Consider the following 24,468-nt stretch of genomic DNA (forward strand, 5'->3'; position numbering starts at 1 on the left):
AACTAGATGGATCTTTGCCTTAACATCTCAAATCTCTTCCCTCACCAGAATATATTCCACGAGATGCCTTGCTTTTCCTGGTGTGTGTGTGTGTGTTGTTTCAATTTGAAGCCTTTCTGATGCTTGGTTAGAGCCTCTGTTGCATCTGTGGGCCCTCGCTGCAAAGGAGCCTGGGAAAGCAAGTTCTAAACATCTCCCCTGGGGAGGTAAACCCAAGAGGTGGTTTCTGGGCATAGAAGGAACTTTGGACCTGTTAAGAGAAAAATTTTTCCCTTTTCCCTCAGTAAAATACACAACATTGGAAGTATTTTCAAAATATGCTGGGCAGCCACAAAATAGAAATGTCCTTCATTGGCACTGAGTTCTATCATTAAAAAAAAAAAAAAATCAGTCCTAGCCAGTGTGGCTCAGTTGGTTAGGCATCGTCCTGTTTGCCGGTTTGATTCCTGGTCAGGGCACATGCCCAGGTTGGGGGCTCCATCCCCGGTGGGGAGCGTGCGGGAGGCAGCTGATTGATGTTTCTCACATCAATGTTTCTGTCTCTCCCTCTCCCTTCCTCTCTAAAAATCAATTTTAAAAATTTAAATAAATTTTAGATCAGGAGACCTGAATTTAGTTAAAAACTTAATGTTTAATCTAGAGTTTGTTTTCAAAAGCAACCACTAAGAATCTGTCTGCTTTCAAATTTATATGTCTTTATTCCTGACCTTGGCTCTAAGCTTTATCAGTTGCACTATTTTCTCTTTGGACATCCTCGTAAGTAGCCAAAACCCATTCATTGGAGCATGGCTTCCAGCACAGACTTGTACTTCTTGGCTGGAGGGTGGAGTGACTAAATAATTTGATGCTTTCTTTACTTATGGAAAAGGAATAAGCCCATTATCAGAAAAACCCCACAGCAAGGGTGTAAAATATTGGGCCGTCTCAGAGCTTCTCACCTGTTACCATGAAAACCACTATATTCAACAGGTAGGTCAGTGAGCAGCTGGCTTCCCAGTTCAGACGGTATGCAGTATTAGGTTCTATGACTAATCTTGACACCATTTAACCACTTTTTCAGTAAATGTTTTTTTCAAGTATGGAACAGGAATGACTGCTAAATTATTAGATATTTAAGTTTAGAGTTTACTGTCATTTACTGCATAATTCAGTTGCTGAAATAACTTGTAGCAGATGCTACAGTTCAAGTTAATGAATAATTATTTTGTTGTACTCTGGCCTTTCGTTTGTCACAGCAGTGTGGGTCTGGTAATTAGTCTTTTGCTGCTTATCTAAAAATTTTGTTTGTTTAGTTTTATTCTATTTATTAAGTTCTTCCATTTACCCCAATTCTTTGAAAAGTCTTATTGCTCTTAATGGTCTATTTCTATTTAAGTGTAAAGAGAAATGTGAAATTCTTCAATTGGTTTACTCGTATTGTCAATAAGCCAAAGTCACAGTCAAGCTTGTTTACTATTTCACGGGCACTGTGCAGGCCTCAGCTTTCAAGGGCATATTTTCAGCTTGTTATAAACCATGCTTTGGCCTCCCTTCTCCAGAGCTGGCTTCTTCTTAACCAGGAAACAGGACAGGGACAGGATTCTTCCCACACACCCCCATCCCCATTTCAATGCCTCTATAGCTACTTGTGTCCAGAAGTAAATATAGCATAGCTAAAATTAATACCAGAATCCACTCAATTCAACCTATTTAAGAAACACACACACAAAAAAAAACAGGCTAAAAAGTAAAGGCCTGGATATTTTAAGGAGCAAATAATAATTGATATAAAATTTCACAGAAATCAGATACATATATATGTCAGATGAAAGTACTTCCAGCAAGCTACCCAGCGATAAGAAAAGGAATGATACCCAGCCGGGCTTGGCTCAGCGGTTGAGTGTCGACCTAGGATCCAGGTGATTGGGGTTCAATTTCCGGTCAGGGCACATGCCCGGGTTGCGGGCTCGATCCCCAGTTGGGGGCGTGCAGGAGGCAGCCGATCAATGACTCTCTCGTCATTGATGTGTCTATCTCTTTCTCCCTCTCCTTTCCTCTCTCTGAAATCAGTAAAGATATATTTAAAAAAAAAAGAAAAGGGATGTTGGAGGTCTCTTACTCCTGAGAAAGTGTGGTAAAGTTGGTGGGAACAAGGAAGCGCTAATGAAGACATCCATGCTGTTGAACTATTTGGAAGATGGGTTCACAAAAGACAGAGGAGAAAACAGAGCAAGAATCTAGGCCTGGTTATCTTTTTAGCTTCCTATCCACCTGTACAGGTACCTGAGACAAAAGATGAGGACCATTCCTCCTGTTCCTCTCCCTGGTTCCCAGCAGTAATGCTACAGTGGGCAGCTGGCTCAGACATGGACAGAGCTGGTGCGTGGGAAAAGCTGTCAGGATTCAGATGCATGTGTAAGGATTTCGGAATTTAAGAAAATACATAAATATACACGTATACACACATATTTGGTAGAAGCTGGTGGACATTGCCTTTCTTATGCAGTTCTGAATTGCGACTCTGAGAGAAGTAGGGTTTCTTTTCTGCCATTTCGAGGGCATAATTCTTTGTTGTAACGGGCTATCCTGTGCACTGTAGGATGTTCAGCAGCAGCTTTGGCCTCTACCCACTAGACGCCAGTAGTATCCGGTTGTGACAACCAAAATGTCTCCAGACACTGCCGAGAATCACTGCTGCGGGATGTGGTCAGGCGGAGAACATGGGGCCCGGAGCTGGGCAGGCAGGTGGAGGCTGGAGCAGCAGCATTGTGAGGGCTCCGATGGAAAATGCGAGGCCGCGGTGGGTGAGCAAATTGTGTAGAACGCTGGAAACAGCATGTGGATTCCCAAAAGAGCGAAAGTACCCTAAGGGCTGAGACAGCCTTTTAGGAATGCAGGTCAAAAGTCATTTCGCACTTAACCCTTAAAGGGAAAGCCTGCTTGCTCTTCTGATAGTGGGGTGAGAAGGTCAAGAGGGAAGGAAAACAGGCAACACTTTAAGTGCCTGACTATGGTAAGGCTCCCCTGTCTGAGTTTATTGCTGCTAATCTAGCTCCTTGTCAGTGAGGATATATGTGGATCCCAGTAGACCCCACTGAGGAATTCAATCCCAAGCAGCCCCGTGTAGCTGCTTGCAAGACTTGCTGTATCTGTCAGCTGACTCCCATCTGGCAGTGGTGAACTACATTTGTTTGATACATACATACCTCTCGCCACATGTTGTGGTGGCCCATGACAAGTCTACAGCCCTCAATCTCATTTACTCTCTGTGATTCCAACTCTGAGGTCTGCAGGATGCAATAGGATCCAAAGTCTACACATTATATCACAGCAATTCTCTCTGGTCCTTGTACCATCTTTCCCCTATGCTGAAAATTTCCTCCAAATTCCCAGCATTGCAACAGGTCAGCAAGCTTGGTGGCTAAGCAGACATCCAGATGGGGATGAGATACTAGTTTCCTCTTCTTGAAAACACCCAGAACTTCACAAGTACCATGGATTAGGCACAAATTTCCTAAACAAAACACAAAAGCTATTAACTATTAATGAAACAAATTGATAATTTGCACACATTGATAATTTAATATTAAGATTAAGAATGTCCTTTCATTAAAAGACACTAAGAAAATGCTAAGACAACCCACAGTGTGGAAGATGTTTGTAATACATATATACGACAAAGGGCTTATTTCCAGAATATATTAGGAGCCAATACGCATAAATAATAAAAACACGGACAACCTAAAAGAAGGGTGAGCAATAGTCTTGAATAGGATATGAACAGGATACCCAAATGTCCAATATAAATTCCAAAAGGCATCCAACTTCATTTGTCATTAGTAAATGCAAATTAAAATCACTAATTAAAACCATAGTGGCTAAAATAAAAAGAAAAAAAGATAGTAGCAAATGTTGGTACGGTTGTGAGCAAAAGAAACTTTCACGCACTGCTGTTGGGAGTGTGTATTGATACACCTCCTTTGGAAAATTGCTAGTAAGTGCATACCCTATGACCCAGTAACTTCAGTACTAGGAATATATCCATCAGGGATGCATACACATGCCCACGATAATCTGTAATAGCCCCAAACTGGAACTACCCAAGTGCCAATCACCGGTAGAATGGATAAACTGAGATATTCACACAATAGGATCCTTTACAGGAAGAAGAATGAATGCAACAATATGGATGAATCCTGCAAACAATTTCGAGAAAAAGAAGCCAGACTCTTTATATGTACTATGAAAGACTACATAATATACAATTCATGCATACAAAGTCCCCAAACAGGCCAAATTCATCTGTTGTTAGAGGATTAGTGGAATACTTGAGGGGTGGGAGGGCAGTGACCGGAGGAGAGGCTTCTGGGAAGCTGGTAACGCTGGATACTGGTTACAGTTTTGTTCATTAGTTAAAATTCTTAGAGCTGCACCCTGAAGATTTGTTCCTTCTTCTATGTATTATGCTTCAATACAAAGTTAAATTTTGAAAAACTTAATGAGAACGTCTCTTGGTGCCCCCACCTGTGGCTTCAGGGAAGAAATTGACTCTTTTGACAAATGCTGCTCCCCCAAAGTACCAAATTTACATGCTGTCAGTCCCCAGCTTCTCTCAAGGATAAAGGTTATCAAACAGTTCGATCTCTCTTGCCCCAGTGAGCATTTAATGACTTCTTCTGAGATGAAATCACTGTAATCCCAATCCTGCTCACTAGCTTCTGAGGAAAGGGGTGGGGCATGGTGGGGTACATTTATAGATAAATGCTCCACTTCACTGGGTGGATTTTAGGAGGCGGTGTTATTGGAGAAGCTAAGAAGAGTTAAATAAGATAGCTGGGACCCAGGTATGTGGTCATCACTGGAGAAATAATTCTTTTAATTCCTGACTGGAAGTGGCAAAGAGTGAACCTATATTTAATGGTAATGGAGCACTATGTGGTTATTTCACATAATAGTCATAAAATCCCCCCAAGTAACTTCATAGAATAATGTGGAGGGAAAACCCAGCAGAACCACCAGTCCCTGCCTCACTCAAGCACATACAAAGATTTGGAGTAAGAGGACCTGAGTCTAATTCTCTGTTTTAGCACATCTTTGCTCATTGATCTTGGAAAAGTCACTCAACCTCTCTGAAAAAGAGAGATGAAGATGAGCAAACCAGTCAGAACCATATCAACTCCATGTTTCATTTCCTGTGCTTGTTAAGGAGAGGCTTGCTTATATATATATACAAAAGGTGTCCGTGCAGACCCACATTGCTTCTAACAATGGTTGTACAGCAGGGGATGACACCCTCAGCTGTGCCTAGATATTTTCCCTTTTATCCACATGCGAGCCATGTTCTTTTTTTTTTTAATTTACCTTTATTGATTTCAGCGAGAGGGAGAAGAAGAGATTGATCAGCTGCCTCCTGCACGACCCCTCCTGGGGATTGAGCCCGAAATCAGGCATGTGCCCTGACTGGGAATCGAACCTCAGTCTCCTGGATCATAGGTTGATGCTCAACCGCTGAGCGACGCCAGTGGGGCAGCCACGTTCTTTTTGAAGTTTTCAGGTGGGCAAGCTCCCTCCTCCCCCAATCCCACAGGCAAAACATGATGCCAACTAGTACATTTGTATTCAAAAGTAGATCTGTTTGGTAAGCGTCATGATAGAGCCACTCATTTTACTTTATAGTGGATTATCTAAGCCAGATAAACAGTCAAGTTTGTCTCATAACCAGAATCATTATTTTCCCAAAGCTATAGAAAAAATGAAACTAAGGAATCATCAGCTCAGGTATAGAGCAAATTTTTGAAAGACGTTGGACCTTTTTCAGAGTTAATGGAAAATCTGATAATAATGCCTGGTAATAATCAAATGATACTTCATCTCTCTCCTACTTCTATTCTCGTCTCTCTGACTTAATAGTTACCTATATTTAAGCATCTATTTATATCACAGATCCTCATGAAACTCAGACAACTTGTTGATCACACATAAATGGTGTAAAAAAAATCTGGGGAAATGCTCTTTCTTGACCTACATCTCAGAATAACAATGAAAGACCACATTGTCATTCATGTCTTTTGAAAGACTTCATATTTTCTTCCAAAGGACAAAACACACTGACTTAGAAGTATGGGGTATAAGAGCAAGATCTTTTTGACTTAGTTTCTCCATCTTCTATAATTTACTAAGGTGTTTTGAATGATATCATGCACATAGAGGATGTGGCAATTAGTAAATGATCAATACTATTACTAATATCACTATTTAAAAATGATCTGTTTATTGTAAATTTTTCCGTCTCCTTCAATAGGTCATAAGCTCCACGATGCTGGAATCTTACCTGTTTAGTACCTATAGGCAGCTGCTGAATGTGTCTCAAGTGAAGCATTAAAGCAGTCTCTTGGTAAGGATGGGATTTCTCAAAGAATTTAGGGTCAAAGGAAATTCTTCTAAAGAATCCTAAAACTGACATTGCCTTAATTTCCAGCACTTGGGGATATTTTGAAGATTATCCAGCAGGACAAGTATATGATGACAACATAGGTATAAACATCAAGACAACTGCAGAAGCATTTCAACCCAAGTCTATGGAAACTTTATTATGTGATACAGCACTGTGAGGGTTAAACAAGATAACAGCATAATCCACTTTATTCTTCCAATTTATTTGGCAAGTCAAAGTTTCATTTATCAAAATCAATACAGTGTTTAAGTCAAGTTACATTCTGACTATATCAGGGGAAAGGAGGGTAGGAAATAACCCTGGTGAAAATGTACTATGCACCAGCATTATGTTCTACATATCATGCAACTGTGTTCTTTTAACCCTGCAAAAATGTATTTAAAAAATGCATACAAACAAAATTAAAATCCTGTTGTGCATAATAAATTCTAAGAAGCTCTGATCAGTTTTGATTAAGATGATAGATGAAACCAGCGGCTATTTTAAGAATTTAAAGCATTGCCCTGGTTGGTGTGGCTCAGTTGGTTGAGCATACTCCTGTGCACCAAGTTTGCTGGTTCGATTCCCAGTCAGGGCATATGCCCGGATTGTGGCTCCATCCTTGGTAGGGGGTGTGCAGGAGGCAGCCAACTGATGTTCTGCTCTCACATCGATGTTTCTTTCTCTCTCCTTTCCTCTCTCTCTAAAAATCAATAAAAATATTTTTTTAAAAAGAATTTAAAGCATTTAAGTAACATTATAGCAAAAGTTAATGATATTTACAGTTACCATACAATTAGAGTTAAGCCCTTATGTATTTTATATCATAAAGTTGAATTTCTGTTAAAATCTATTTTAATAGTAATATTCAGATTTTTGAGTAAAGAGGTTATGCATATTTATGGAACATTTTTTTGATATGTAATAAAGATTAATCTTTATTTTTATTATTATTAGTAGTGACAGAAAACAGCAAAGACCAGTGGTGAGATCTGTATTAATTTGCTTGGGCTACCATAACAAAATACCACAGACTGGGTGTCTTCAACAAAAGAAAACTTATATTCTCACAGTTCTGGAGGCTGGAAGTCCAAAATCAAGGTGTGGCAGGTTTGGTTTTAATGAGGCTTCTCCTTGGCTTGTAGATGGCTGCCTTCTCATTGTGTCCTTGAATAGTCTTCCCTCTGTGTGTGCACATCCCTGGTGTTTCTTTGGATGTACAAATTTCCTTTTCTTATAAGGATACCAGTCAGATTGGATTAGACCCACTCTAATGACCTCATTTTAATCACCGCTTTAAAGGTACTATCTCCAAATACAGTCACTTTCTGCCCTGATGGCAGTCAGGGCTTCAACATATGAATGGAACATTTCAGCCCATAAGTGGGGGGCGCTGTGGGTCACACTGTGGCTGCCCAGGCAGCCCATCCAATTGGACCTGGCCATGGTGCCGAGTACAGTGCATTGTTTTATAGTCTATAGCTAGGTTTGCCCGACCCCAGCCTGGCAGGTGTGGGTGAGATCAGCTCCATGGCTACAGTGAGGAAGTGAGAATGGGAGATACTGAAGGGGAAGGACAGATGGTGGTGGAACAGCATTTTTACATGTTTGACCACTTAATGTTTATTTTTATTTATTTTGTTAATCCTCATCCAAAGATATTTTTTCCATCACCTGACTGGGGCCAGGTATGGTACCTGCAACCCAGGTACCTGCCCTTGACGGGAAATTGAACTCGGCACTCTTTGCTGGGCTGGCTAACGCTCTCACCACTGAGAACACCGGCCAGGGCATGGCCACTTAATGTTTAAACTATGTTTGCCTTAGAAAGTTAAATTTGCTTATCAATTTTGTGATCATTTAATCACCATGACTTCACTCATTTTCTTGTACATATCTCAATCAGTATAAAAGGCTTGATTCTTTTAAAATTAGGAACATGCTAACTTATTTCCCCTTGAAATAGTTATTGTGTAGTAATATAGTTAAGTGACTCAGATTAATTTTAAAACAAACTACCCTGCACTCCATTCAATTAATTTGTGCCAGACACTGTTTTAACCCCTGGGAAACAGCAATGTACAAAGCACAAGATTCCTGCATGATACTTTACTTTCTATCCTGAGAGACGGAAAATAAGTTTCACACATGATACCTTACTTTCTATCCTGAGACAGAAAATAGTTTCACACAGTGATAAGCGTCGTGAAGAAATGTATACAGAGCAACAAGGCAGAGAATAACCAGGCCTAACTCTATAGCAAGGTGGTGGAGGAAGCCCGCCGAGCTAGGGCCCGAATGAGCAAGTCAGAGCGAAACACAGTTAACGCCGAGTGAACACTGTTGCGGCCTCCTCCTCTCTGGGACCAGGCTGACCCGTGTTTCGATGTCTGCGTATCTCCGATTATGCAGACAAATCTTGACTTTATAAAAGTCTTATTCTGTTGTATTACGGACGAGGTTCTGACGTTCAGAGGTTAGTAGGGCAAGTAACTGATTCCGAAGTGGGTACTTGCCTTCAGGGTACTGGGCAAAAAATGATATTACAGGAGAAGAACGACGTACTTTGGTAAAGGTTCGGACAAAACTGAAGACACGCTGGCCTCGGTTTGGGCTTATCCATAAAGGCTCCGCAGAGAGTCGGGGGACCGGGTCCGTCCGTCCTTCCCGCCTTCCCTCCCCCTTCCAACACAGGGCCCAGGTTTCGAGCCCGGAAAAAAGGAAAAAAAAAGAAAGCCCCAATGGCTGCCGCTTCTCTCAAGACTTTCTTGGCTATTAAGATACAATTTACGCTACGGTTTCAAAGGTAAAAGTACAAGTGCGGAGGAAGACAAGAATAAACACCACAATTCCCCGGCAGCCATGCCCTCCCCACGACGCTGGGACCGGTCTGCGGACGCAGAGCGTCGCGATTCGCGCTCAGCGTACGTCACTTCCGCTGCCGCCGCGGCGGGCGTCAATAAATGACGTTACCATTTCCGGGTTACCGAGGCCGCCCGCGGCGGCGCAGGCGTGGGTACTAGCAGGTCCCCGGTCTATGGAGTCAGTTGGTGCCGGTGGTGGCGCGGAGGCAGGAGACGGTGTCCGTGTAGGGGCCTTTGCCCCGCCAGGATGTTACCGGGCCTGGCCGCCGCCGCTGCGACCCACAGATGTGGCTGGTCCTCCCTGTGCCGGCTGCGTCTGCGCTGCGGGGCGGCGGTCCGCGGCTCCAGCGAGCTCCAGGGTGAGTGTCGCGCCCCGGCCGCTGACCCCGCGGAAGCCGGACTGGAGGACCAGGCCGAGCTCTGCGCTCTGCGCTCTGCGCCTCGCGTCGGGCCGGACGCCCGCTAGCCCTTCCCCAGCCCCAGCCCCAACCCCTTCGGGTCTCCGCCTTTGCAGTTCCGCCCGCCCCGCCGGGGGGCCTCCTGACAGGCCTCGGTTACCCTGGTCTCGCCTGTGATCCTAGCACAGGCCCCGCAGAAATTGCGGTCAGCTCGCGGGCAGTGTCACCACCACGAAGCCGAGCACTTGGTACCAAGTAAAACATTACGTGCGCGTCGCGGTGCCTGGCGGTGACACTGCCTCCGCTCATCCTCTGGGCAGTGGGAAATTACTGCCTCCTCCAAGTTCCAGGGCCTTTTGAGCTCACCGACTCACCTTCACTGGATACTTGAAGCCGAGTAGATTTTTTTGCCCTACTCCTTTCTCGTATTCCCAACTTGTTTTCTTAAATTTCCTAAAAGAAGGAAGGCGCGCGCGGGGGTGGGGGTGGGGTTGTTGTTCATCATATACGAATCATTCTTAAGTATGAGGGTAGGACCATCTATCTCAGTCACTGAATGAGCCCAGTATTGGGCTGAAAAACAAAAGAACTCTTCAGTTCCCTTCAACACTCTTTTTGGTGAAAAAGTATCTGCAGGAGCTGTAACCCAGAAAAAGGTGATTCACGAGAATTTTTATCCCTCTACTTAAACATTCTTTTCTGACTCAAATAGTCCCATAGTTTCCAAAAAGCATTGAACTTGTAAGTTTTAATCAGGCTTGCCTCCGTTTTTGCCATAGATTGGCATGCCATAGCTTGACACTTGGGAACGACGATAGGAACAATGAGGGAGAAGACTGAACCCCCACCCCCCAATCTAATCCCCCAGGTTCTTGGGGATGCAAAGAGTATTTACAGAAACATTTCTCAAAAATCCCTGTTTGAAAAACGTGTAGCATGTCTGTGACTTCGTAATAGAAGTTGGAAGTTGTAGTGAAGTCATTCACGTTTATAATATAAGCTATGGTGACACCTCTGCTGTGCAAATAATACATTTGTATTTTTTATTTGCAATACATGTAAAACTGGCTCTTAAAATTTCAGAAATGTTCTTGGGGCTTTTTGGTGGTGCTGGAAAATTATAATTGTTGAGTTTTTTATATTGGCAGCATACCTGGTTCTCTTATGAGCAAGATGAATCATTTGGTTATACTCACTTTAAAATACCAAGTAAACTTTATAGCATTGCTTCTATTGACCACACAGTTTATGCATTTTACACGTAAATTAGGTGTAGTGGCTGTTGAATTTAGGCTAAACTGCCCGTTAAGTGTTGGTTAAAAGGAGTTGAAATAGTGTAATTTGTAATCCCTATTCTCTGTAGCTGTCATTATGTAGAAGATTATGTGTCTTTGTCTCATCATCTGTGAATCATAGATAATAATTACCTATCTCACCAGTCAGAATGACTTTGCAGAGTTCTTTGGAATGTTTATTACCAAAAAATTAAAATGTGTTCTCACACTTAAAAACATTTAGTAGGTTTTAAAAATAACCTTGTGTATGAAAATTTAGTTTCAGTAATACTGAAACGTTTTAAAAGGGATACCGTAATTATGGTAAAATTTAAAAAATCATTTAGAAAAAGAGTACTGTTTAAGTTGGATGGGTGTAAGAAGAAAAGAGTATTTGAAGAACTTTTGGAAAAAAATTCTTAAAAAATACTTTTCTTTGTTAAGAGATAAGGTTTAGTTTATGCTTCTAAAATTCCTGTGTGGGAGCAGATGGGGTTTGGGAAAAACTTATGAAGAGTAAGGAGAGGAGGAAACCCTGAGGGAAACTGCTTCTTTATTTGCATACTTAAAATGAGAAATGCCCGTTTGTCAGACTAACACTGAAAAAATTTAAAGGTGGAAAGGAAAACAATATTCTAGAGCAGCACTGTCCAAAAGGAGTATGTGAGCCATATTTATAATTTTCAGTTATCTGATAGCTGTATTTAAAAAAATAAACACAGATGAAGAAATTAATTTTAATGATGTATTTTATCCAGTATATTCAAATATTTCAACATGTAATCAATATAAAAATTATTGAGATATTTCACATTATCTTTTTGTACTAAATTTTTGAAGTCCAGCATGTATTTTACACTTACAACACATCTTAGTTCAGAGTAGCCACATTTTAATGCTCAATAAACAGTGACTACTGTATTGGACAGTGCAGTTATAAAGTTAGTATCCCTAATTTATAAAGAATTTTTACAAACCAGTATACCTTCCAGTAGAGAAGTGGGCAAAGGAAATGAATAAGGAGTCCATAAAGGAGTTCAAGTGGCCAATAAAAATGTGAAAATGTTTCATACTCACTAAGAAAGTTTCTTTGGCTTTGCATAGAGCATGTACTTATTTTTTAATATATTTATGTCTTGCCTCATTTGACAAAAGTTTGAGGTAAGAAGATGCTCTTTTAAGTACTTACTACACATCAAATTAACAGACACATGCTTTTATTTAAATCTGAGATTAATGAAAATGTAGTTTTTAAATAAAAAGATAGAAATTAAACCTTTGTATTTTATTCCTGTCTCTAATGTGCTCATAAGAAAAGTAGAGTGGAGGTTTTAACAACTTAACTTTTGTCCCCAGGACCCCTTCCCTTAAATTGGACAGTACAGTTATGGAGTTAGTATCCCTAATAGGAACATTGACAATTCTAAAAGACCATTTTGGCAGACTGACAGCATGATTCTGTGTAGTTCAAGTTAATGAGAGAATTTATAACTGTAAAATGAGTGTAACCTTAGTGTGTTCCTCATAGAGTTTTTGTGAGTTAGGATCATTCAAGGAAGAGGTGCTAGACATTGTAGTTACTGATGGTGTAATGCTGAGCAAGACAGACACAGTTTTCACATTTATTGGGCAGACACTAGGAATGAGAAAACATAAGTGCCGTACAAGAAATATGCAGGGTGCTGCACTAGAAAGTAAGCAGCAGGGACTGTTTCATTTTCATTACATATGTTGGCTTGGGACTCCAGCTTTTCTGTTGTTGCTGTTTTTATTTTCTTAAAGCAAATATTAACAAGAGTTAAGCAAGGCAGTAGAGATGTATGCCAAGAGGCAGTGCAGGAAGTTGCCAGCATCTCATAATCTTTACTAAAAAAAAAAAAAGAAAAAGAAAGGCTTTCTTATTACTGTGTCCTGGAGAAAAATCACATCTGCAATAGTCTTTTGGGTTGAGCTACCCAGTCTAGGTCACACTTTTGCTTGCTAGGTGATTAGACATAAAAGGGGTTTTCCTGCGTTTTTGTCAGCTGAAAGCATGGAAGTAAACTAGAAATAGTGTGTTACTATTAGCAGTAATAATAAAATAATTTAGCAATGGAAATATTTTTAGTTTTTAAAATTTAGGCATTTTTTGAAAATACAGAAAAGTATAAGGTATAGAGAAAAATTATGCAGAATCCAGATATTTCACCAGTAACATTTAAAAAAAAATTGTCTTTATTGTTGAAAGTATTATAGCTTCCCCCCCCTTTTGGGGGGGAGTGAGAGATTAATCAAAGAATTATGTGCATAACCCATGGACACAGGCAGATGAGGGGTAGAAGGGACTGATGGGGGAAAAAAGGGGTCACCAGTAACATTTTTAATAGTTAAGTTCATACTGTACTATTTTGTCTTCTGTAAATATTGTGACATGAGTATTTTTACGTTATTAAAATGAAATATAGGGATGTCTCATAACCTATTATCCTATGGGGGAACATTTATTTTCAGTTTTTGCTGTGATAAGTAATACCATGAAGAACAGTTTTTGCATTCTATATTTTATAGTATATTTTATGGGCCTAACAAGTTTCTGCTGTGTTACTCTGCTTATTGTGTATTTTAAATTCACTATTACTAATCTCTGTAAAAATAAGTGATTTATCAATGGTTTAATTTTTAATATGTCAGTGCTTTAGAAATTTTGGGGAAAAACTGCTGAAATAGTTTCTTAAGTATTGAGACTGACCTCTGGAAGACTTAGGGTACACATTTTTACTCTGGTCCTGTTTGTTTTTAGTTAGGCAACATACACAGTATGTCAGTTTATATGGGAGAAAAAGTGTTTCTTGTGTTGTTGTTGTAGTTTGAAAAAGAAGGCCAAATTTCGTCTGAAAGCCAGAGTAAGTGGTAGACGACAGACCAGACTGGAGAGAGAGGACAAGTGGTAATCAGTAGCTGTGGTCATTAGGAGCTACAGAAGCACTTGCAGTAAAATAAAAATAGGGAAGAGTAATTGTTGTGACTGGACTGATAAAGACACCAGAAGCTTGCAGTCTTGAAGAAGAAACTGCCCTTATATATTCAGCAAAAATAAGGTTCTTATCTAGGCCTATAAAACAGTGAACACTGATCTATATGTAGCTTGTTTTAGAAGTCACCTTAAAGAAAGGGTATTAATGGTGGGTAATATTTTTTACTCTCTCTCCTAGAATTAATGAATGAATTCAGTAATTTATTTGACCGATGTTTGTGTTTCTACTGCTATGGGTTAGGTATTATATTTGCTTTATTGACTCAAATATGGTCCTGTGTATTTTTTAGAATATAAAATGTTAAAGGTGGTAATGTATTCTGTAAGTTTTGTGCAGTTTTTTATCTTGTTTTAATGCCAAATGGGTACTTTTAAAGTTTTTGATACCTGACATTCTCCTGAAGTTAAAAATTAAGGACTTTTCAAAACAGCTAGCAAGGAAGCCATCAAAGATTACTAGGATAGTGGCAAGAGGACACAGGAGTCAATTTGAAGAGAATACTAGCCCAGAATGAGACTGTTGGAGCATTAATCAGGGTAATGACTAACATGGATTGAAATACATTAAATAATGCTTAAATCTATGAAATTATAATGATACATGCAATACAAATTGACATTACTCCTGCAGGATGGTAGGTAATGAACTTGTTATATTGAGAGCTAGAAAATAAAGGGAAAGAATTAAGCACCTAGCTTGATTTTCCTATGTGAGCTATACTGCTGGATAACCTAATAAATATAGGGAATGTTCTTTTTGTAGACGTATATGACTAATAATGAAGTGATAAATTATCACCATTTTGTAACCACTTAATGAGTAGATGGTTCTAGGCATTGAACAACAGCATATTACTATCACAGATAGACAACCAAATATTATGTGGCTTCTGATGAAAGAATTCATCACCACCTAACAAGTAGTGTTTTAATAAAAAGAACCAGAAATCAGATAAAGCCTTTATTTTGTTTTATTTATTGATTTTTAGAGAGAAAGGAAGGGGGAAGAGAGAGAGAAATATCTATTTGTTTTCCATTTATTTATGCATTCATTGGTTGGTTCTTGTATGTGCCCTGACAGGGGACTGAACCCACACATCCTTGGCATATGGGGATGATGCTCTAACCAGCTGGGCCACCTGGGCCTGGATAAAGCCTTTAGATCCACCAATTTTTAGAATGTATAGAAGAACAGGATAAACAACACCAGGGAATTAAATCAGCAAAATTTAGACTGGAAAACTACCAGGACAAAAAGTTAGGACAAACAACTTGGTCTCTTCAATACGAAAACTACTCTTAAAAAAGAAATTATCCTGTAGCTTAAAAGAGATTTAACGGACATCTCAGTCAATCGCAGTATGTGAACCTTATTAGGATCTATTCACATACACAAAAACTGGAAATTGATGATATTAAGGAGTGGTTTATTGTTTTTTACTTGTAATGATGCTGTGGCTGTGTTTAAAAAGTTCTTGTTTCTTAGAGTACATACTGAAATGTTTATAAATGAAATTATTTTATGTCTGAGTTTTGTGTCAAATTAATATGGAGGTGAGATATTGGTGTAGGTAAAGATGAGACAAGGTTGACTATGAGTTGATACTTTTTGAAGATAGGCAATAGGCACATATATGTTTATGGTACTTTTTTTTCTGCTTTTGCATGTGCTTGAAATTTTCTGTAATACAATGTTTTAAAATCTAAGGAGAAAAAAAATCTAGCATCAAGTCATAGGAACATTGTCATCTGAGGAAGGATTTTTTAGACTGTGGAGTAATCCCTCTTTAAACACTTTAGTGCAATCTCTATAAAATCATATCATCAATGGGTGAAAAAAAGGTGTTATGACATATTGTCTTTGTTATGTAATAATCATAAAAGATATTTCAAAAAGGGCTGACAAGTCAACACCAGTGGCCCATTGTGAAGATGCTTTCATGGAGGGTGGGTTTCTTGGGAGAATTTGCTTTAGCCTTTGTGTCACAAGTTAATTTTGCTCGTAGCCTACATATTTTACTATGCAAGAAGATACACTGTTATATTTGCTTTTCTCAGCCTTTCAGAAATGGAGGTGCCCTAGCTGGTTTTGCTCAGTGGTTAGAGTGTCATCCCCGGACTGAATGAAGGGCTTCAGGTTTGATTTTGGTCAAGGGCACATACCTTGGTCATGGGTATATATCTTGGTTGCAGTCTGGATCCCTGGCCCCAGTGCGGGACGCAACCAATCGATGTGTCTCTTTCACATTGATGTTTCTCTCTCTTGCTCTCTCCCTCTCTGTCTCTCTCCCTCATTCTCATTCTCTCTCTCTCTCTCCCTCTCCCCCTGTCTCTCTCTCTCTCTCTCTCTCTCTCTCTCTCCCCCCCCCTCCCCCTTCTACCCTCTCTGAAAAGCAATGGAAAAAGTATCCTCGGGTGAGGATTTAAAAAATAAAAAATAGAGGCAAATGACCAAAATTATACTGGGCTTTCGACAATTATTTGCCAACTAAATGAAAGCGTAAGTTGACATCAGGAAGTTTTAAAAACAAATAACTTCCAAGCCTGAAATTTGAGTGAATACTTAAGCTGCCTCTGTCCCTCATGCTTTTCAAATTATCTTCAACATTTACAGTAACTTAAGTTCCTGATGAATTTACTGAACCATTAAGAAAAGATTTATTTTTTCATTTCAGAAGGCATATATCTGCACATGCACATACATGAATTGACATTTTTCTAAGCATTTAGAAAAGTCTAAACTCAAATGTTTAACCCTCCACTCTTGGAAAAACAACTATCTAATGATATAATTTCATTAATACACCTAAAACTTTAGAAAATATATAAGTTATATCTAGACAGGGTTTTGAGTTCTTTTACAAAGAATTCTAAGTACTCATAAAAAAAAAAAGATGAAGGTCACAGGAGCGTAGAGACAGACAGATTTACTTTTCTACCACTTAAGGGTAAGTGTGGAATATGTGTTTTTCCCCCTGTATTTCAGCCCTCTAAAGCCCATAGCCAACCCAGATGCAGCGACTGAAGTGCTTCATAATTAATATTATTCTCTCAATTAAAATTCCCATATACTGAGAATTTTGCCAACATTTCACTAGATATTAATCTAATTATCTTTTTAAAAATCAGTGACAGTATGAATGACTGATTAATATAATTCACTTATTGATTATGAAATGAAAGGAATAAATCTGCAGCTAGTAGAAAGAGGACATAGTGTAATTTTGAGCAGTTTGGAATTTTAAGTAGGAAGCCCTCCTGACCTCTCACCTCAAGAGTTCTGTATCCTGAAGAGTACATTATGCCAATATTTTTTTTTTTGGCAAGTAATCAGCATACAAAACAAAGAGTATCTGTTATATGCCAGACACCTTTCAAAATAGCTGAATAATATGAATTTTTAAAATATATTTTAAAATTTTCCATGTGAATAAATTTACAAATGAGAGAAAATAGGAGTATTATCCTTTATTTTCTTTACAGAATTTTATCCCTTTATATTTAGGTCAGTGAAACACCTCCAGTGCAGAGAGGGTGGTTTGGCATTGTACATTTGGGTATCTTGCAGTATGAAAGTTTTACTGTTATTCCATAAAATTATTCTCTTTCTAATCATAGTAGGCATGTTTTATTGGGTATAAGAATCCTTGTGAGCTTGTTTGAAATTAAAATAAATTTTTTTTTTCTTTTAGAATGGCAGAATTTAGTGACATTTGGAAGCTTTTCAAACTTGGTTCCCTGTTGTCACTCATACTTTTGTACACTGAGTCAAGTAAAGCTGTACTCTACAAATGTTCAGAAAGAGGGGCAGGGATCAAAAACTCTCAGAGTGGAAAAAATACCATCATTTGATGAAGCAGGTATGTACGTATAAATCTTTTAAAATAAATTTTTCTGTATACTGGAATAGTTCGTGTAAGAATATTTGTTCCTTGAATATTTGTAAAACTTACTGGAAAACTGTCTTACTGATATTTTTATACAGTTCTGGAATTCTGGAATTCTCTGTCACTGTCCCTTCATATCTGATCTCTTTCCATTTCTCTTATTTCCTTTTGGAACTCTCATTAGAAATATGTTACATCTTGCTTTATTTTCTGTGTCTCTAAACCTGTTGTATTTTCTGTTACTGAATTTTATATTTTTATTTCTGTCGTTTTTATATTTCTATTCTGGCCTGAATTCTGGGTTATTTCTTTAGGTCTGCCTAGTTCACTAATTACCTCTTTAGTTACCTTTTATCTACTGATCGATACATATGTAGGGCTTTTAATTTCAATGATTATATTTTTCTAGAAAGTGTTTTTTACCTTGCTTGGTTGATCTCATGTTCCTTGCTTATATTTTCAAGCTTTTATTACTTAGCCATATTAAACATAGCTATTTTATATTCTCCCTGAAAATTATACTGTCTGAAATCTTTTGGTTCCCACTATATTCTTTTTTCTCTGTTACTTGCTCTCATTCATGATACCATGTTTGTGTTTTTTAACTGAGAGTTGTTCATTTTCTATGCAGTTTTATATCTTGGAACTTTTTGATGTCTCTCTGGATTGAAGATGTGGTCCTGCATAGAGAGTTCGCTTTTGCCTGTTAGCTGGTGGGAATACAACTTGGGACCATTTTAAATTCTCTGCTTCACATTTTTAGACCACATTGGTAGCAAGAATTCAGACTGCAAACTTGCATGAGGGCTGATTTGTCCTTAGGATTTTCAGGGGAGTTTTTCCCCCCACTCCGTAACAGAAAAATAAAGGCAGGCGTGCTTCTCTGCTGTTTCCTTCTGTGTGTATTAATTGTAGTTCACAGTTACACCATGTGTGTGGCTTTTCCCCTGAGCGTCTTCTGTTAGCAGACACCTTTTTTCTGAATGTCTCCATCTTGAGCAGAATTATTCGTTTTCTCTGGTCTTCCATGCTCCTTGTAGCCATGAAGTTCTGTAGAAGCTCAAAGAGTATAAGCTTCAACAGAAGTCACTAAGGAAAAAACTGGCTTTGGTGTACTCATTCTATAGAGGTCCAGCTTTTCCTTCCTTTTGCCTTCTTCAGAACATTTTTTGCTAGCTTAGCAATGCATTTGAAAAGATTTTGTTCAGGCTATCTTGTTTGCTGTGCAGCATTAAAAAGAAGTCCTTTATTCATTATTTTATTCAAGAAGTATTTATTGAGTACTTTTTATATGGCAGCAAGTGAGAATGACTCTGAGTTTATAGTCTCTTTATTGCTAAAACAGAAAATTAAGCTAAGAAATATAATACTATAGAGTAATTCCTGTGATAGGGGAAATACTGTGTGCTGCAGAGGTTTCTGAGTCTTGAGTGGTTAGGAAAGGTTTCCATGAGGAAATGATATCTAATTAGGGACCTGAAAGAAAAGAGGTATTGGTGTGATGTATGGTGGAGAAAGAAGGTAAAATTGCAAGTAATAATAGTGTGATTGAACTAGTGAGTAAAGGACCTGGTGCTGGGGTTGGTAGTTTTGAAAAGTGCAAGGGATGAAACTCAAGAGGGAAACACTAGTCAGATCAGGGTTTTGTTCAGGAGTTTGGACTTTGTAGGCAGTGGGAATCTATTGGAGTATTGTTAGTAGAGGAAATATTTGACCAGATTTAAGAATGAACGATAAGTTGCAGACTGGAAAACAGATTGCAAATGAGGCAATAATCCAAATGATGGTCTAGACCAGGCTAATGGCAATGATTTTTTTAAAAGGAGGTGAACACAAGAGATTTAGGAGCTGAATAATTAGGGCTTGGTGATTGAATTTGAGGGCATGAAGGAAAGAGTCAAGTAAAGGTCAGTGCCTGGTATGCATTGGGCAGTTGCGTAGTGATTTCCTTGGCTTCTAAAATTAGGAATACCAAAGCTAGAGTAGAGTATACTTTGAGAAGATAATGATTCAGTTTTGGACTTCTAAACTGTAGGTGCCTCTGAGACATCTTAATGGATGACTAGTAGACAGTTGGATATACTACAGGCAAATCTCAGAGGTATTGTGAGTTTAGTCCAAGCCAGTGCAATAAAGCAAATATTGCAGTAAAGCGAATCTGAAATTTTTTGGTTTCCCAATGCATATAAAAGATGTGTGTACACTATATGTAGTCTATTAAGTGTGCAATGGCAATATGTCTAAAAAAGGTACATTATTTAAAAAATACTTTATTGGTAAAAAATGTTTAGCATCATCTGAGCCTTCAACAAATTATAATCTTTTTGTTAATGGAGGATCTTTATGTTGATGAAAACTCAGTATCTGTGAAGTACAGTAAAGGAGGGTTTAATAAAACGAGCTGTATCTGTACTATTCCACTGTGAGACATCATCATCTCTTGGCTGGCTTACTGCAATAACCTTCTCCTTGGGCTCCCTGCTTTTACTCTCTTACTTGCTCATTATGTTTCAGCCAAACCAGTCTTATTTTGGTTCTTAGAAAACCAATCTTGTTCTCATTTATAGGGCCTTTGCTCTAGTTGCTTTCTTTCCAAGGTGTACTTGGTCACATGGCTGACCTCTACTGGCCATTACATTGTAGTTGAAATGTCAGCTCTGCACAGTCATTCTTTAATCACTCAATCTGAAGTAGCCACCTAGTCAGTCTTTAATATTATCTTAATTTTAATTCTCTGTGTAGACTGTACTTATTACTGACTGGTATTTTCAGTGTCTATTTACTTCTTTATTTCCCATTTGTTTGCAAGCCAATGACAGCAGGAACCTCAGTGCCTAGAGTGGTTGTTTGCACATAGTAAGGGTTTAATAAACATTTGTAAATGAATGAATGTGTAGAGTTCTAACCTGGAGATACAGATTTAGGAGATGTTAGCTATACCCAGGTGGTAACTGAAATCATGGGTATGTGTGAGATAGTGCAGGGAGAGTGTTTAGAGTGAGGAGATAAAATCTAGTACAGCTCTAGCCAGTTTGGCTCAGTGGTTAGAGCATCATCCTGTGGACTGAAGGATCCCAGGTTTGATTCTGGCCAAGGGCACATACCTTGGTTGCAGGCTCGATCCCTGGCCCAGTCAGGGCATGTGCAAGAGGCAACCAATTGATGTGTGTCTCTCGCATTGATGTCGTCCCCCCCCCCCCCCCCGCCAAAAAACAATGGAAAAAATATCCTCGGGTAAGGATTAAAAAAAAAAAGATCTACTAGAAACCCCCTAATGAGTAGGGACAGATGGAAGAAGAGGAGCTGCAAAGAATCCTTTAGGAGGAGCAGCCCAGAGAGATAGGAGAAAATCCAGGGAGAGCACAGTGTCGGGAGAAGAGAGTTTTGAAGAAGAATAAACATTTCAGGACCATCTTTCCCGGATATCTTTCACAGGGGAAGATTTTACAGATTCATTGAGAAACTTGTATTCATGTAATGATAATCTGTTTTTCTTCCTTTCCCTTAAGTCTCACCCTCCCTTTGGGCTTACTGTACAATTTTAACCAGTTTCTTTCCTTTTACTTGTGGTGATGGAGAACTGCTAGGGTAAATATCGATTGAGAGGTTTGATATTAAAGGATGAAGGAATGGAGAGTGTAGTGAGTCCCTAAGTTCCAGAAATAAGCATGTTTATTACATCATCAAAATGGGAGAAGAAATAGGCGATGAAATAATAAAGGGTAGATTATGTTATAATGCTCTTCTGAGGTGACTATAGACTCAGGCAAAAAATACTTACTGTTGGTTTCTCTATATAAAATGCTTGAAACTGAAATCCATGAGTAGGTTTCTTTTTTTTATGCCAACTGGAATAAAAATGTTAATTATTTAATTTTTTAAAAATTTGTCTTTATTGTTGAAAGTATTACAGATATCCCCCTTTATTCCCCCATTGATCTCCCCCCACCCTACATCTGCCCTCCCCAGGCCTTCTCCATACTATTAGTTTATTTTCTTATATTAGAAATTCATTGTTTATGATGGTTTTATTTTGGGCTCAATTTTTCAGAATTATCTTAGGCCAGATTAGACCTTCTTAGCCATCAGATAGGCAGCAAGTAATTGCTTGATTGAAAGATAATTTGTATAATTAAGAGTCTGAGATTGACTTTTGAATAATTCAGACGGCATGATAAAGTCAGGAACAGCTCATTAAGAGGCAGAGATTTGCTAAGGAATCCTTAAGTTTTTAAGGAGCATTCAGATGTTTTAAATTTTAGTAAGATTAGTTTTAATTTTGCTAATGACAGCAGATGTGTGGCAAACAGCCAGGACTTGAGCTTAAAACAGAATGTCTAGTGATATTCATGCATAAAATATCTGGTTACTTACCAAAATCATGAAGATTCTACTCCAGTGATACATATAAGTTTATTAAGATGGCAGTGTGCAAAATAGGTATTCATATCTATATTTGAGCCATTTACTAGCATTTCTTGTTTGTGATTCTTAACACTATATAATTAGTAACATCTAGACACTTGTAAGTGAGAAGAATATCCAGAAATATCAGCCTTAGAGCAACTCATTTTCTGTTTGGTTGAATGACTTTGATCCTTGTGGAAAGGAGGGCTGTCTGAAATTTTTGACAGTGGCTTTCAGTTCAGACACTGAGTGTAGAACGCTTATTATTCTACCACCCCTTTCCTTTCACTTTTCCCTGCCCTACTCTTTGTTCACCAAAGCCAAATTTTAAGAAATTGATATGTAGATTTTATAAAGATGCTTTAGAATTTGCTTGCTGCGTAGGTAAACAATAATAAAATCATAATAATCATTTAACTGTTAAATGTCAAATGTTACAAGCTATAGTTATTATTTAAATAAAAGTGTTTTAAAGCCTATTTTAGTTTATTAGTATGACATTATAACCTACTTAGTATTTGGTGACTAGTTAAAAAAAGCCTTTTGGAATTTTCTATAAATGTTTTGGTTATCAAAACATAATATACTATGTTAAGTAATTTCATCAGTGGCTTTCCATTTCCTGAAAAATAATGAAGAAATATACTAAAAGTTACATAAAAGATTTTTTTCTTTATTTTAAAGGGAATTTTGCCTTCGTTAGTGCTTAGTCTGTTAACATTTAATTTATCCATAAAATCCTTGAAAGAAGGTAAATAAGAAATTCTGATCAAGATAGCATTATGAATAGATGCTTTAAGGTACCTGTTTTACTTCTCACTCATTAGAGTGATAAAATATAAAGAGAGAAAACTGAAGAAACAGCTGGGCTAAAAAAAAAAAGACATGCAATATCCAAGAAATGGGAGCAGAAAGTGCCAGATTCTGGGTCGGTAAGTAGGCACTGGCAGCCAGGAATTTAGCTTGTTTGGAGTAATGGATTTGCAAGTGCTATATTCATAGCCAGCTACTGGAGGCAGATTCACTGTTTGAACTTAATGCACCTACCACCATGCAGAAGGCTGAAAACAGTCTCTTCTGTTTGTTACCAGAGGCTATGTCTTGTAGGTAGGAGGCTGTAGTACGGTAGGGAGGTAAGGGTAAGAAGGGAACTGAAACCTGCTATTTCCTGGCTTGGAGACTGGATTGAGCAGTAGGAATTTCAAACTGCCAGTGTGAGATCTGGTTCAGGACAGAAGGATCAGATTGAGTTCTGAGCACTCGAGCATGAGGAGAAAAGTGAAAGGATATAGCCTATTCAGAATAATATTTCAAATTCCAAAATTTAAAAGTATAGGAGGGATCAGATTGCAATATATAAATGTATCAAATCAATACATTGTGTACCTTGAATTTACACTGTTATATGTCAATTATATCAATAAAAATAATAAAAAATACTCAAAGAATCCTAATGATAAGAAAGCCAAAATAATCGTTTATAGCCGTACCACCCTGAACGTGCCCAATCTCGTCTGATCTCAGAAGCTAAGCAGGGTCGGGCCTGGGTAGTACTTGGAAGGGAGAAAGCCAAAAAACATCAACTATCAGATATGAATGAACTCAGATGATATTAAAATAACAGCCTCTGAAGTGCTTTAAAATCAGTTTAATTTCCTCAAAAGAATAAATGAAGTACTTAATATTTTCAATCACAAACTAGTAGAACTAAAGCCAGAACAAATCTGGAAAAGAGCCAACTAGAAATCTTAGAAATGAAAGTATAGTCACTAAAATAAAAATTTAATAGTCATAGTCAAGTAGAGAGTTCATACATTAAAATTCACCCTGAATGTGCAAAAGATTTTCAGAAAAATGAAAAAGCATTTTAAGAGGCATGAAGCTCTATCTTACATTTAATAGACATTTCAGAAAGAGACACAGAGAGAGAGAATAGAGAAATGGTGGAGAAGTATGTAAGAGATAATTGATGACAATTTTTCAGAATTTGAGCAAAATGATCTTCGGATCAAAAGTACACTTTGAGTACTAAGCAGGATAAGTGAAAAGAAATTCACAAATTTAAAAACTAAAACAAGAAACAACCAACTTAAAAACATCCAAAGAGAAAAATCATAGTGCTGTCAGTCCAGTTGTTGCTCTTTTGAAATAGAGTTTTTACCTGAAACTATATGCAGAAAACAAAGGGAGTGATTTGGAGTAATATCCATGAA

The 24,468-nt window shown here is 38.2% G+C and overlaps 1 protein-coding gene and 1 long non-coding RNA gene across 2 annotated transcripts in view; one reads left to right on the top strand and one right to left on the bottom strand.

The window, feature by feature from the left end:
* Positions 1 to 6,542: 6,542 nt before the first annotated feature.
* On the bottom strand, positions 6,543 to 9,320 carry LOC308558073. Its single transcript, XR_013998945.1, has 2 exons — positions 8,978 to 9,320; positions 6,543 to 7,115 (listed from the first exon to the last, which is right to left on the bottom strand). It is a non-coding gene; the product is annotated as an uncharacterized lncRNA (long non-coding RNA).
* A 63-nt stretch (positions 9,321 to 9,383) lies between these two features.
* SLC30A9 (solute carrier family 30 member 9) overlaps positions 9,384 to 24,468 on the top strand; it is a 60,459-nt gene continuing 45,374 nt past the window's right edge. The window contains exons 1-2 of the mRNA XM_081139207.1: positions 9,384 to 9,635; positions 17,654 to 17,821. Of these exons, the coding sequence (XP_080995333.1) occupies positions 9,524 to 9,635; positions 17,654 to 17,821 (280 nt within the window). The 5' untranslated portion in view covers positions 9,384 to 9,523. The remainder of the gene's footprint in view (positions 9,636 to 17,653; positions 17,822 to 24,468) is intronic.

This window comes from Miniopterus schreibersii (genome assembly GCF_964146895.1).
Source record: "Miniopterus schreibersii genome assembly, chromosome: 1".
Taxonomy (NCBI): Eukaryota; Metazoa; Chordata; class Mammalia; order Chiroptera; family Miniopteridae; genus Miniopterus; species Miniopterus schreibersii.